The 13,295-nt window shown below is 58.4% G+C and overlaps 1 protein-coding gene across 1 annotated transcript; it reads right to left on the bottom strand.

Annotated features, from left to right (window-relative positions):
- Positions 1–473: 473 nt before the first annotated feature.
- Positions 474–11,107, bottom strand: NLE1 (notchless homolog 1). The gene is made up of 13 exons (XM_061561778.1): positions 10,959–11,107; positions 10,135–10,285; positions 8,075–8,298; positions 7,449–7,528; positions 7,153–7,229; positions 4,879–4,976; positions 4,028–4,220; positions 3,122–3,257; positions 2,834–2,880; positions 2,208–2,413; positions 1,430–1,589; positions 1,124–1,194; positions 474–845 (listed from the first exon to the last, which is right to left on the bottom strand). Exons 1-13 carry the CDS (start codon positions 11,075–11,077, stop codon positions 833–835), a joined length of 1,575 nt encoding a protein of 524 aa, XP_061417762.1. The 5' UTR covers positions 11,078–11,107; the 3' UTR covers positions 474–832.
- Between the last annotated feature and the right edge of the window lie 2,188 nt (positions 11,108–13,295).

The raw sequence follows: 13,295 nt of genomic DNA on the forward strand, positions 1-13,295 counted from the left end.
CTTCTACGTGACTTTACCGAAAGAACCAAGAAGATGAATCCCTGCAGTCACGAAAGCTTTAAATCGAAAAATAATTTGCTGCTAATGCTGCTGCGTTGGCAGTGGTGCATACTGAATAAACAACACATTTGCCAATAGCACCGTGGCCTTAAAATAAATAAAATATTCAATCGGCAATGGTCGGTCTTCGCGTCTCTGCTGGACGGAAGGGCCCATTGTCTGAAACGTCACCTCTTGTATATGTTATTATTTTGAGGCCACAGTGTTATTGGAGAATGTGTCACATTTAGCCAGATCATTGTGGCCCAAATCAACAATCACCTGCGAATCCCATTGGCTGCAAAGAACCTACGTGCGGGTTTTGGTCCGCGTACCGCAAGCGCCGATAATTATAAACGGACGAATCGACGCATCGTCACGCGCGCCCCCCCCGACTGATGCCACGCGGTAATGTCATCGTGCAGAAACGATGCCAAAGTTAACGCTGTTTTATTTATCAATTGGTAAAACGAGTATTTACATTACGGAACACACCGGTAGAAAAAGCCTCGCTCGTCACGATCGCTAACCGGCGTCGCTGGGTCGCGGGCCGCCCGATCCCACGGAGCGTGCACCGTCACGCCGACCCCTCTTGCCTGCCCTGGGGGCCTTCATACACGAGCCTCTTTGCCCACCAAGATACAGGGGTGGGTAGGGGAGGCAACAGGTACACAGGGCTGGGCAGCCACGGCGGACTTTGCTGGCGGAGACCGCAAGCGGCGGTCGCGGTGCCCCCGAGAGCGGCGAACTTCCCCCACTGGCGAGTCACCCGCGGCTGGCAGGCAGGCCGCCCTCACTTCCGCCATCTGTCGATAAAGAGAGCGCGCGCCGTTATAACAGCGGTGTGCAAGGCGCCCCCCCCCCCTCCGCAAGGCAACCACAACCACTGGAAGTCAACAAATTACTGGGGGTTGGAAATTTGCGAGCGCGCATCGCTCGTGAATGGGGGCTCAAGACGCCTTCTGGGATAGCTGTTGAACGCTTAAGACATGCGGCGCATGCTGGAAAAGCTGGTGGATTGTGGTACAGCTGGTGCCTGCTGGGATAGCTATAGCGTGGGGGTGCATGATGGACAGCTGCTCACATCCGTAGCATCTTGTCCTTGCTGCCAGAGACTACTCTCTGTCCATCCGGGCTCCAGTCCACCGCAAACACCTACATAGGACCACCACCACCATTATCATCATCATCACTATGACCGTCACCATTTTCATTAGCATCAACAAAGCTACCGCTATACTCACTTGGGATCACGACCGTACTTACGACCACAATAACCAGTATCATCACCATCACCTCTCACCACCACCACCACCGTTCTCATCGTCATCGCCGAGATCTGCCGCACGTCTGTAACGAGGTGGCCGAGTGTGCGGTGCGAGGGGCATACCTCGTCGGCGTGGCCCGGGAGGTCGACGGAGAGGGCGCGCGTCTGCACGTCCCACACCTTCACCGTGCTGTCGCTGCCGCCGCTCACCAGCAGCCGACTGTCGGCCGACCACGCCACCGCGTAGACGGCGCTCACGTGGCCGCGCAGCGCCGCCAGGAACCTGTTGCCGCCGACACCAGAGCCATCTCGGTTAAACCGACGCCCGCAACGGCGACCCCGCGGTGACCCCGCAGTGACCCCGCAGCTCCTGCACCGACGCCCCCCTGGCAGCCCAGCGGCACGAAGCGGCACGTGGCGCAGGGACCAACCGCACTCCGCCCCCCCACCCCCCCGTCAGGGCTCGCGTCGCTGCGTTAAAAGCCAGGCTCGATGGCGAGAGGTCAGGAACCGGGGGCAACGGATCAGGGTTAGAGAGGTCGGCATAAGCGGTGAGACGTTCAGGTTCGGAGCAACAGGTGAAGTTGGAGTGGGTGATCACGGTCATAGAAGGGTGGTGGGGAGAACGGTAGCAGTGGCCACAACGGTTATCGTAGTCCAGGGCAGCAGTTAGAGTAATAAAGTGAGATAAGGAGAGGTCAAGGTCGAGAGCAAGTTGCGTGGCGGCACCACGCAGAATGAGCGTCGCCAACCCCCCCACCCCTCCCCTGTTAACGGCACTGCTCACGGACACGGACAACCCGGACCTCGAATCGCGACCCGCATGGCGCGAGTTGGGAACGGGGTCGACCGCCCGGGATGGTGCGGGGGGGGGGAAGGGGCACGGTGGGGGGCGACGTACTTCCCCGTGCGTCCGTCCCACAACTTGACGGACTTGTCGAAGGAGGCGCTGGCGAGGATGCGCCCGTCGGGGGAGAAGGCCACGGCGTTGATGAGCGCCTGGTGGCCCGTCATGCGCGCCACCGGCTTCTTGTCCAGCGCCGGGTGCCACAGGAAGAGCGTGAAGTCGTCCGAGCCCGACACGAGCCGCTCCTCGCCCTGCACTTCCTGCGGGGAGCGCCGGCGGTCAGCGAGGGCGGCACCGTCTCCACTGGACGGGCCACTCGGCGGGGACACGCTGCCCAGGCCCCCGTGCTCGCCTGACGGCACTGGCCCCAGCAGTCTGAATGACCAGAGGGGGTCTCTGCGTCTATCGCTCTGTGTGTATACACCTCTGTGCGTGTACCTCTCTGTGCGTATCTTTGTGTGCGTATTCTCCTGTTGGCACGGCGTATCCCTCCGGGGAGGCAAAGAAGGCTGGGAACGGTGTTGGCCCCCCCAACCCTCTTGTGTGCTGTTCTGGCCCATATCGGTGCTCTCAAACAGCACTTGCCCCAAAAATCGACTCGTAGCTACCTGGGGGATCTTTGTCTCGGTACCCCTCATGAATCCCCCACACTACATCCCCAGATTCCTCAGCGTGCTCACCTTGGCCTGATTGTATCGCTTCAGCGCCTGTTCCTTCAGCTCGTCCACTGGAGAAAGAGACGGAGAGACAAGAATAAAAACTCAACACTGACAGAGCCACACAGACACAGATCCACACAGACACACACATGACTGCACCGTTATATTGACACGCCCATACGTGCAGCAAACAGTCCATCTCTCGGTGTTATTAGCACGCGACTAAGCACGGCGCCGACCCTCCTCGTCATCGCCAAGGCTGCTGCCATGTAATCGTCTCCGCGAGGTGGGGGGGGGGTGGGGGCTCACAGGAAGCGGTGCTGCTGCGCGGGACGACGGTGGCGTGCTTGGGCTCGAAGGCGCCCGTGCGCATCACGTAGTCGGTGCTCAGCGCCAGCGAGTTCACCCAGTGTCCGTGGCCCTGCAGGGTGCGGCACAGCACGCCCTGCGTGTGCCACAACACGTACGCACGCACACACGCACACACGCACACACACAACACCAGCGGAGGTGAGGGTCAGCGGGTTACAAGCGATGGCAATGCGATCGCGCAGGACCAGCTGGCATCCCCAGGACGGTGCGGTGCCTTCCAAGCACCGAGGCGGCCCCAGATATGGGGATAAAATGTGGGTCATTGATCGTCAATAGAGGTCACGAAATATCTACTTCCAAATTTGGAGGAATATGGAAAAACATTAAAATAAAAGTGCAATGGGGTGGGGCCGGGTGGTTCACAGCTCAGAGCGACGTGCTGACGCCGCTGAGATCTTGGGTGTGAATCGGGCTTACAGCCCCCGCCAGCGATGAAACCGGGTTCTCAAGTGTAGCGGAGTCAATGGTCTCAACTCGGTCGCCAATGACTCTAAAAACAAACAAACAAAATCACTGCACTTCATTTGGCTTAAGAAGTCCTGAGCATTGATAACTTCGGTTTCATTGTGAAGCTACCAACGTTACTCTTTGTGGTAGAAGCAGTGGGAAGTGCTGCCCCCTGGCTGTGTGAACCAGCGGTCGCTGGGTCTGGATCTCTGAGCTAGTTTGGTGAAATCCAATTCTGGGGGCCGTCCTCTAGCACGACGGGTCGCACTGCTCCGCGCGAATTCCCAGCGGATTCTCCGTCGCGTGCAGCCGCGCCGCCGCGCTACAACAGTGGCAAGCGCTGCACGTTCGCCCTCTCCTCAAAACCCACGGGCACTTGCACGGGCGGCGACTCACATCGTGCGGCCTCCACACTTTGACGGTGCGGTCCTGCGAGGCGGAGTAGAGGAGGCCCTCTCCGCCCCAGCGCAAGCACGTGACGGAGTGCGTGTGGCCCGCGAGCACGCGATCGCACGCCCCGCGCGCCGTGTCCCACACGCGCACCGTGCCATCCTTTGAGGCGCTCGCCAGGAACCGCGACTCTGCGTTCCTGCGGACGGCACCATCACCGCGGGGGAGCGCTACGTCAGGAAGGTCGAGCGGGCGCAGCCGCAGTTACACGGCACGGTGCACCGCTGCGCGCCAACCACCTCCATGGGAGCGGTAATTGGACACGGAGCGTCGCTACGACGTGGAACCGTCCCCCCCCGACTCGCTCAAGCGCAGCGCCGGACTCGTTCAAGTGCAGCTCACCCAACACTAGCCCGGCACGGGCCGTCAAATCATTGCCATTTCACGTTCTATAACGCACATGCCGTTGGTCACGCAACAATTAAGCACTAATTAACCGATGAGCCGTCATTTACTCCGATAGATGTTTTGTAAAGCGTTAATGTAATTGGTGGTAGGTATTATAATGTAACTGGCGGTAGGTATCGTAGTTTAATTGGTGGTGGGTATTTATTTACAACTGCAATTACTCAACGCGCAAGTTTCCGCGGCCAATATGAGATTTACTACCGAGCTTATTTCGTATTTTGTCAAGAAGCTGAATGTTTATAAACCAAATGCGCAACGACAGTCACGCGACGGAGAGACTGCGCAACAACACGGGCGGCGTGACGGTTGTGGCTCTCGCGTCGCCGTCACACCGGCAAGCCGGCATCACACCGCGGCGGCGTCGCCGTCACACCGGCAAGCCGACTCACAGGTGCAGCGGCTCCCAGCACAGCCACGTGATCCACTTGGTGTGCCCCGTCAGAGCGCGCCCCACCTGCCGCCCCGTCTCCGGGTCCCACAGCAAGATCTGGGGGGGGGGGGGGGGGGGGTGGGGCAGGCAACACTGCAGGTCAGGGGTTTCACTCCCCCCCCCTCACACTCCCCTCAGCTTTACGGGGGCACGGGGGGCATGGAGGCATGGGGCATTGGGCATGGGGGCATGGGGCACAAGCAGCCGTGGTTGAGCAGTACCTCCATGGTTGCATGATTGAGTGGTTTTGCACTAAATGCGTGGTTGTGTTGTTGGTCGTTAACCGTGTGATAGCGTGTCCACTCACTATCGCTGTGGTTGAGTGGTTGTGTTGTTGGTCGTTAACCGTGTGATAGCGTGCCCACTCACTATCGCTGTGGTTGAGTGGTTGTGTTGTTGGTCGTTAACCGTGTGATAGCGTGCCCACTCACTATCGCTGTGGTTGAGTGGTTGTGTGATTGGTCGTTAACCGTGTGATAGCGTGTCCACTCACTATCCCTGTGGTTGAGTGGTTGTGTGATTGGTCGTTAACCGTGTGATAGCGTGTCCACTCACTATCGCTGTGGTTGAGTGGTTGTGTTGTTGGTCGTTAACCGTGTGATAGCGTGTCCACTCACTATCGCTGTGGTTGAGTGGTTGTGTTGTTGGTCGTTAACCGTGTGATAGCGTGTCCACTCACTATCGCTGTGGTTGAGTGGTTGTGTTGTTGGTCGTTAACCGTGTGATAGCGTGCCCACTCACTATCGCTGTGGGTGAGTGGTTGTGTGGTTGGTCGTTAACCGTGTGATAGCGTGTCCACTCACTATCGCTGTGGTTGAGTGGTTGTGTGGTTGGTCGTTAACCGTGCGATAGCGTGTCCACTCACTATCGCTGTGGTTGTGTGGTTGGTCGTTAACCGTGTGATAGCGTGTCCACTCACTATCCCTGTGGTTGAGTGGTTGTGTGATTGGTCGTTAACCGTGTGATAGCGTGTCCACTCACTATCCCTGTGGTTGAGTGGTTGTGTGATTGGTCGTTAACCGTGTGATAGCGTGTCCACTCACTATCGCTGTGGTTGAGTGGTTGTGTTGTTGGTCGTTAACCGTGTGATAGCGTGTCCACTCACTATCGCTGTGGTTGAGTGGTTGTGTGGTTGGTCGTTAACCGTGTGATAGCGTGTCCACTCACTATCGCTGTGGTTGAGTGGTTGTGTTGTTGGTCGTTAACCGTGTGATAGCGTGTCCACTCACTATCGCTGTGGTTGAGTGGTTGTGTTGTTGGTCGTTAACCGTGTGATAGCGTGCCCACTCACTATCGCTGTGGTTGAGTGGTTGTGTTGTTGGTCGTTAACCGTGTGATAGCGTGTCCACTCACTATCGCTGTGGTTGAGTGGTTGTGTGGTTGGTCGTTAACCGTGTGATAGCGTGCCCACTCACTATCGCTGTGGTTGAGTGGTTGTGTGGTTGGTCGTTAACCGTGTGATAGCGTGTCCACTCACTATCGCTGTGGTTGAGTGGTTGTGTTGTTGGTCGTTAACCGTGTGATAGCGTGCCCACTCACTATCGCTGTGGTTGAGTGGTTGTGTGGTTGGTCGTTAACCGTGTGATAGCGTGCCCACTCACTATCGCTGTGGTTGAGTGGTTGTGTTGTTGGTCGTTAACCGTGTGATAGCGTGCCCACTCACTATCGCTGTGGTTGAGTGGTTGTGTTGTTGGTCGTTAACCGTGTGATAGCGTGCCCACTCACTATCGCTGTGGTTGAGTGGTTGTGTGATTGGTCGTTAACCGTGTGATAGCGTGCCCACTCACTATCGCTGTGGTTGAGTGGTTGTGTGGTTGGTCGTTAACCGTGTGATAGCGTGTCCACTCACTATCGCTGTGGTTGAGTGGTTGTGTGATTGGTCGTTAACCGTGTGATAGCGTGTCCACTCACTATCCCTGTGGTTGAGTGGTTGTGTGGTTGGTCGTTAACCGTGCGATAGCGTGTCCACTCACTATCGCTGTGGTTGTGTGGTTGGTCGTTAACCGTGTGATAGCGTGTCCACTCACTATCGCTGTGGTTGAGTGGTTGTGTGGTTGGTCGTTAACCGTGTGATAGCGTGTCCACTCACTATCGCTGTGGTTGAGTGGTTGTGTGATTGTGTGGCCACCTTTGTGGTTGAGTGGTTGCACAGTTGCTCGCGACCTGCACAGCTGCACACTTACACCATGGTGGAGCGGTGGAGCGGTGGAGCGGTGGAGCGGTTGCCACTTACCTGGCTGTTCTTGCATCCAGACGCCAGCTTCTTCCCGTCAGGAGCCCAGGCGATGCTGAGCACCCAGTGCTTGTGGCCTGGAGCGAGGACAGCACACAGAGCAGCCGCGATCATCATCACACAGACGACGACCCCAAAGGGGTGACGCTTCGAATAAAAAAAACTAAGACGGACAAGACGATGAGTGACCATGTACAGTCTTTGTGTGGTCAATGCACCGCTGGATGCGGGCCACCGCCCACGGAGCGAGGCCAGGGGCACCCCTAGCTGGAGCTGTACCTCCCGCCCTCACTCACCTGTGCACGTGAAGTGCGGCGTCTCCGTGCTGATGTCCCAGAAGCGAACGGTGGTGTCGCCCGAGCCGCTCGCCAGGAACCTGGGGCAGCGCGCGGGAACAGGAGAGGAGACCACCACCGCTTCCACCACTGCCACCACTACCACCGCCAATACCAATATCACTGCCACCACGAAAACCAGTGCCAGTATCACCACCACTACCACCATCTCATGCGTGCGTTTTAGCGCGAGTTCATGTGCATGTGTGTGCGTACACACGTTCGTGTGTGCTTTTTAAATGTCTGTATGTGCGTGCGACTGTACGTGCGTGGGGAGCAGGTGGCGCAGTAATTAGCGTGCTGCGCTATGAACCCAACAACCCAAGTTCAATTCATAACAATGGCAGGGAATATCTGAATCTGTCCTGGGCCTCCCTTCGGTTGACTCGACCTTAAATGAGTACCAACATGCGGCGTGTAAACATCAGCACTGGGCAGGCAAATGCGGCCAGGCAGTGGCGCTGGCAACACCACCCCACGGTGCGTCGCGCCGGCTTGAATAGGTGCTCGCCGACAACACTGGCTCCAAGAGCGCGGCGAAGGCTACGCGGGGGACCCTTCGTCTCCGCGCCGCGACGCGCACTCACCGTCCGTTGGGACTGAACGCGACGGAGATGACGGCCTCGGCGTGGCCCTGCAGCGAGCTGGTGCAGCGCGTGACGGCGCGCACGCGGAACGTCGCCTGCGGCTGGCACACCACGTCGAGCGCTCGCTCCGTCTCAGCGGCTGGCTGGCCCTGCAGCAGCGAGCGCTCTAGCGACTCCACGATCTCCACCTCGTGCACGTAGAAGGCGAGCGGCGCGGGGTCGTCCTACGCACACACACAAAACACAAAGATCCCCCGTGTAGCCTTAACAGACTGCAGGAGCAAGCGCTGTTAAGCGAGCACCTATGAAGACCGGCACGGCACACGAGGGGGTGGGTGGCCAGCACCACGGCCGACCGCCTTTGTCTCCCCAGTGGCGATGTTTACACATCGCACCAGGTTCTCATTTGAGGCTGAGTCAACCTACAACACACCCACACAGCCACAGGCAACTGGCACCACGTGACAGCCCTCCACACATGACGCACCAACACACGCAGACACGTGCCAGCAAGGCAACGCCTGTAACTCATTTACCTCCACTGAGTGCAACACCTACGCATGCGCCGTGTCGCAGTACCGCACGTGAATAGAACTCGGGTCGCCGTGTTCGTAGCGCAGTGCACTAACCACTGCGCCACCGCTCCACGTGATGCATACAGACAAAGATAACAGACTGTTGGGGCAAGTGCTGTTCGCGAGCACCTATGAAGGCCGGAACGGCACACGAGGGGGTGGGTGGTCAGCAACGCACCCGGCCGCCTTTGTCTCCCTAGTGGCAATGTTTACACACCGCACCAGGTCCTCATTTGAGGCCTAGTCGACCTAGGGGAGTCCCAGGACCGGTTCAAATAATCGTCACTCGTGTTGGCCGCGAGCGGGAATCGAATTCGGGTCGCCGGGTTCGTAGCGCAGCGTAGCGCACGCGCTCCCGCAACACGCCGACGCGATCGGGGGGGGGGGGGGGGGCTCAATGCCGCTACGAGAGGGGGGGGGCTTCGGGAGAGATTTCGTCAAGTTTCGCCGCTCCCCTTCCTCTAGGGGGGTGGTGGGGGGTGTGGTGTGGGGGGGTGTGGTGTTGGGGGTGGGGGGGGTGGTGTGAGGGGGGGTGGTGTGGGGGGTGGTGTGGAGGGTGGGGGGGGGTGTGGGGGGGGGTGGTGGGTGGGTGGTAGGGGGGTGTGGTGGTGTGGGGGATGTGGTGTGGGGGGGGTGTGGTGTGGGGGGGTGTGGTGTGTGGTGGGGTGGTGTGGGGGGGGGTGGTGTGGGGGGGGGTGGGGGGGTGGTGTGGGGGGGTGTGGGGGGGGTGTGGGGGGGTGGTGGGTGTGGTGGTGTGGGGGGATGTGGTGTGGGGGGGGTGTGGTGTGGGGGGGTGTGGTGTGGGGGGGTGTGGTGTGGGGGGGGGGGTGGTGTGGGGGGGGTGGTGTGAGGGGGGGTGGTGTGGGGGGGGGTGTGGTGGTGTGGGGGGATGTGGTGTGGGGGGGGTGTGGTGTGGGGGGGTGTGGTGTGTGGTGGGTGGTGTGGGGGGGGTGGTGTGGGGGGGGTGGGGGGTGGTGTGGGGGGGGTGTGGGGGGGTGTGGGGGGGGTGGTGGGTGTGGTGGTGTGGGGGGATGTGGTGTGGGGGGGGTGTGGTGTGGGGGGGTGTGGTGTGGGGGGGTGTGGTGTGGGGGGGGTGGTGTGGGGGGGGTGGTGTGAGGGGGGGTGGTGTGGGGGGGGTGTGGTGGTGTGGGGGGATGTGGTGTGGGGGGGGTGTGGTGTGGGGGGGTGTGGTGTGTGGTGGGGTGGTGTGGGGGGGGGGTGGTGTGGGGGGGGTGGGGGGGTGGTGTGGGGGGGGTGTGGGGGGGTGTGGGGGGGGTGGTGGGTGTGGTGGTGTGGGGGATGTGGTGTGGGGGGGGTGTGGTGTGGGGGGTGTGGTGTGGGGGGGTGTGGTGTGGGGGGGGGGTGGTGTGGGGGGGGGTGGTGTGGGGGGGGTGGTGTGGGGGGGGTGGGGGGGTGGTGTGGGGGGGGTGGGGGGGTGGTGTGGGGGGGGTGGGGGGGTGGTGGGGGAGTGGGGGGGGGTCGCACCGACGGCAGCAGTGCGTCGCACACGAGCTGCAGGCGCTGCGCGTTGATGTCCGCGGGGAGGTCGAGCGGCGGCGCCAGCGCGGCCCCCTTCTCGTCGCGGAACTGCACCAGCAGGCGGCGGCCATCGGGGACAGCGACGGGGTCTGCGGAGCTGCGGACACAGCCAGCATCATCATCAGTAGGAACATTATCATCAGTACCATCGTCATCAGTACGAACACCATTGTCATCAGTACCATCATCATCAGTATCATCATTACCATCATCATCAGTCCGAACACCATCATCAGTATAACACCATCATCAGTACGAACACCATCATCAGTACCATCATCAGTACGAACACCATCATCAGTACCATCGTCATCAGTACCATCGTCATCAGTACAACACCATCATCATCGGTACGGGGAAGGGGGGGGTAGGGGGGGCTGTCGTCACGAGCCGCATGGAGCGCTTCGAACCCGAACCCCAACTCGAGCCCTGACCAAACCCCCCCAGGAGCTGAGCCCCAACCCTAACCCAGACGCGACGAGCTCGGGCCGGACGAGTTGCGTAGCGTAGTCGGTGGGGGGTGGTGGGGGGGTCCCCCTCTCGGCTCTTCGTACCCCGCGGCCCTGCTCGCCGCGGGGCCCCGGGGCAACCGCGCCGCGTACGGCAGAGACGCCGCGAGCCGCAGCTTCGGGTCCTAACCCCGGCCATAGCCCAGACGCCTTAGCCACCACACCTCGGCCAATGCCTCTAACCCCGACACAAGAGCCCCGAGACGAAGGCGGCAGACTCCCCAACTCCGACACACGAAGCGGCGGCCTCGCTCTGCTCACCTCATGGCTGCCTCTCGCTCCACGTGTTCACAAGGCAGCGCCGCCGCTTCCGCGTCACGTGACCACGGGAGCGGAAGTCGCCGGTCCACGTGGTCTGATGAGATGCGGGCACTGCACATGCTCAGAATGTTTATTTGTCTTTTGAGAAATCCGATCAGCTGTGAAGCTGTTTTTCACAGATGTCCAGTATGGGACGGGTCAGACAATTACAACAAACAGTACAAAAAAAACCCCGATCGGAGTATCGGAAAGGTAAGAAAATAATTAAAAAATAAAGACATGAGGTAAGTTATATGTTTCAATTGCATAAGGGGAGTGCCGGTACATCAAGTGCCAAGCTTGGGCAAGGCAGCAAACCACAGCAAAAAATTTACAAATGACACTTGCATGCAGTTGTACCCAGCACGAATCTGCATCGGGATATTTTCTGGAGGGATATTTGCGATGTGTATACTGAGTCTATGCAGTACAAAAACAAAGACCCCCCGTATAGCCTGAATAGACTGTCGGGGCAAGTGCTGTTAGCAAGCACCTATGAAGGCCGGAACGGCACACGAGGGGGTGGATGGCCAGCACCACGCCCGGCCGCCTTTATCTTCCCAGTGACGATGTTTACTACACACTGCACCAGGTACTCATTTGAGGCTGAGTCGACCTAGGGGAGGCCCAGGACCGGTTCAGAATAATCGTCACTGGTGTTGCAGCACACACACACACATATACGTGCATGCGCGCTACGTGGAGTACACGAGTGTGTGGGTGTACTGCATAGATATCATTACACACACTCGCATGCACGTCTTTGCATTGCATAGACTCAGCACACGCATGCACCACGTGTACTTCATAGACAGTACACACACACACACTGGTGCGTGTACTGTCTACGCAGTACGCACATGGGTAGATAGAGTCAAGGCCGTAATTATAATATATATTTAGGGGACACATCCCCCCCAATATTCAAATATGCTCAAAATGTCCCCCCCAATATGTTGCTATAAAATAGATGTGTTAATATGATTGTGGTTATGGTTGTACTTTATTAATCCCTAATCTATGCCATTACATACAATGAAACAAGAAAAGGTAAAAAACAGAGCAATGCAATACAATACACTATTAGACATTATTGTAAAACATAAATAAAAAGTCAATCCTATGTGTTAGTGAATTTTTGAATATTTTAGGCAGGAAATTCGTTTTCAAATTTAGATATTTTTCTGGGGGGGGGACCCCAGACCCCCTGGAAGATTTGGTCCCCCCCAATGTTGACTCCTTGGCTACGGCCTTGGATAGAGTACACGTGTGTGTACGCCTACAGTACTGATACACATGTGGTACTGCGACGGCGCATACGTAGGTGTTGCACCCGGTGGAGGTAAATGAAAATAAAGGCTGACACGTGTCTGCGTGTGTTGGTGCGTCATGTGTGTAGGGTGCCAGTTACCTGTGGCTGTGTGTGTGTGTTGTAGGTTGACTCAGCCTCAAATGAGTACCTGGTGCGATGTGCAAACATCGCCACTTGGGAGACAAAGACGGCCGGGCGTGGTGATGGCCATCCATCCCCTTGTGTGTCGTGCCGGCCTTCTTAGGTGCTCGCTAACAGCACTTGCCCCAATAGTATGGTATAGGCTATACGGGGGATCTTTGTATTTGTTTTGTATACATCATGGGAGTCGGTAGTGGAGCGGTTAGCGCGCTATGCTACGAGCCCGGCGACCCGAGTTCGATTTCCGCTCGCGGCCAATATCAGTCACGATTATTTGAACCGGTCCTGGGACGCCCGTAGGTCGACTCAGCCTAAAATTAGTTCCTGGCGCGATGTGTGAACATCGCCACGAGGGAGACAAAGGCGGTCGGCCGTGGTTCTGGTCACCCACCCCCTCGTGAACCGTTCCGGTCTTCATAGGTGCTCGCTCACAGTACTTGCCCCTACAGTCTGTTAAGGCTATACGGGGGATCTTTGACTTTGTCTTGTTTGCATCACGGGGAGCAGTGGCGCAGTGGTTAGTGCACTGCGTGCGCTACGAACACGGCGACCCGAGTTCTATTCCCGCTCACGACCAAAAATAGTGGCGAATATTTGACCCGATCCTGGGGTTCCAGGACAGTATTGTGTAGATCGACTCAGCCTTAAATGAGTACCTGGGGAAGACAAAGACGGCTTTGTAAGCATCAGCATTGGGGAGACAAAGGCGGCTGGGCTTGGCGTTCAAAGGGGCTCGTTCACAGCACTTCCTCCAGCAGTCTGTGACAAGGGGCTACACGGGGGGGGGGGCGGGGGGTGGGGGGGTCAATGTCGTTGCGCATCGACAAAATCCCGTCCCGTCTTGA

Source organism: Lethenteron reissneri, chromosome 28, assembly GCF_015708825.2.
Source record: "Lethenteron reissneri isolate LAM-NWPU_2019-01 chromosome 28, ASM1570882v1, whole genome shotgun sequence".
In the NCBI taxonomy this organism is placed as follows: Eukaryota; Metazoa; Chordata; class Hyperoartia; order Petromyzontiformes; family Petromyzontidae; genus Lethenteron; species Lethenteron reissneri.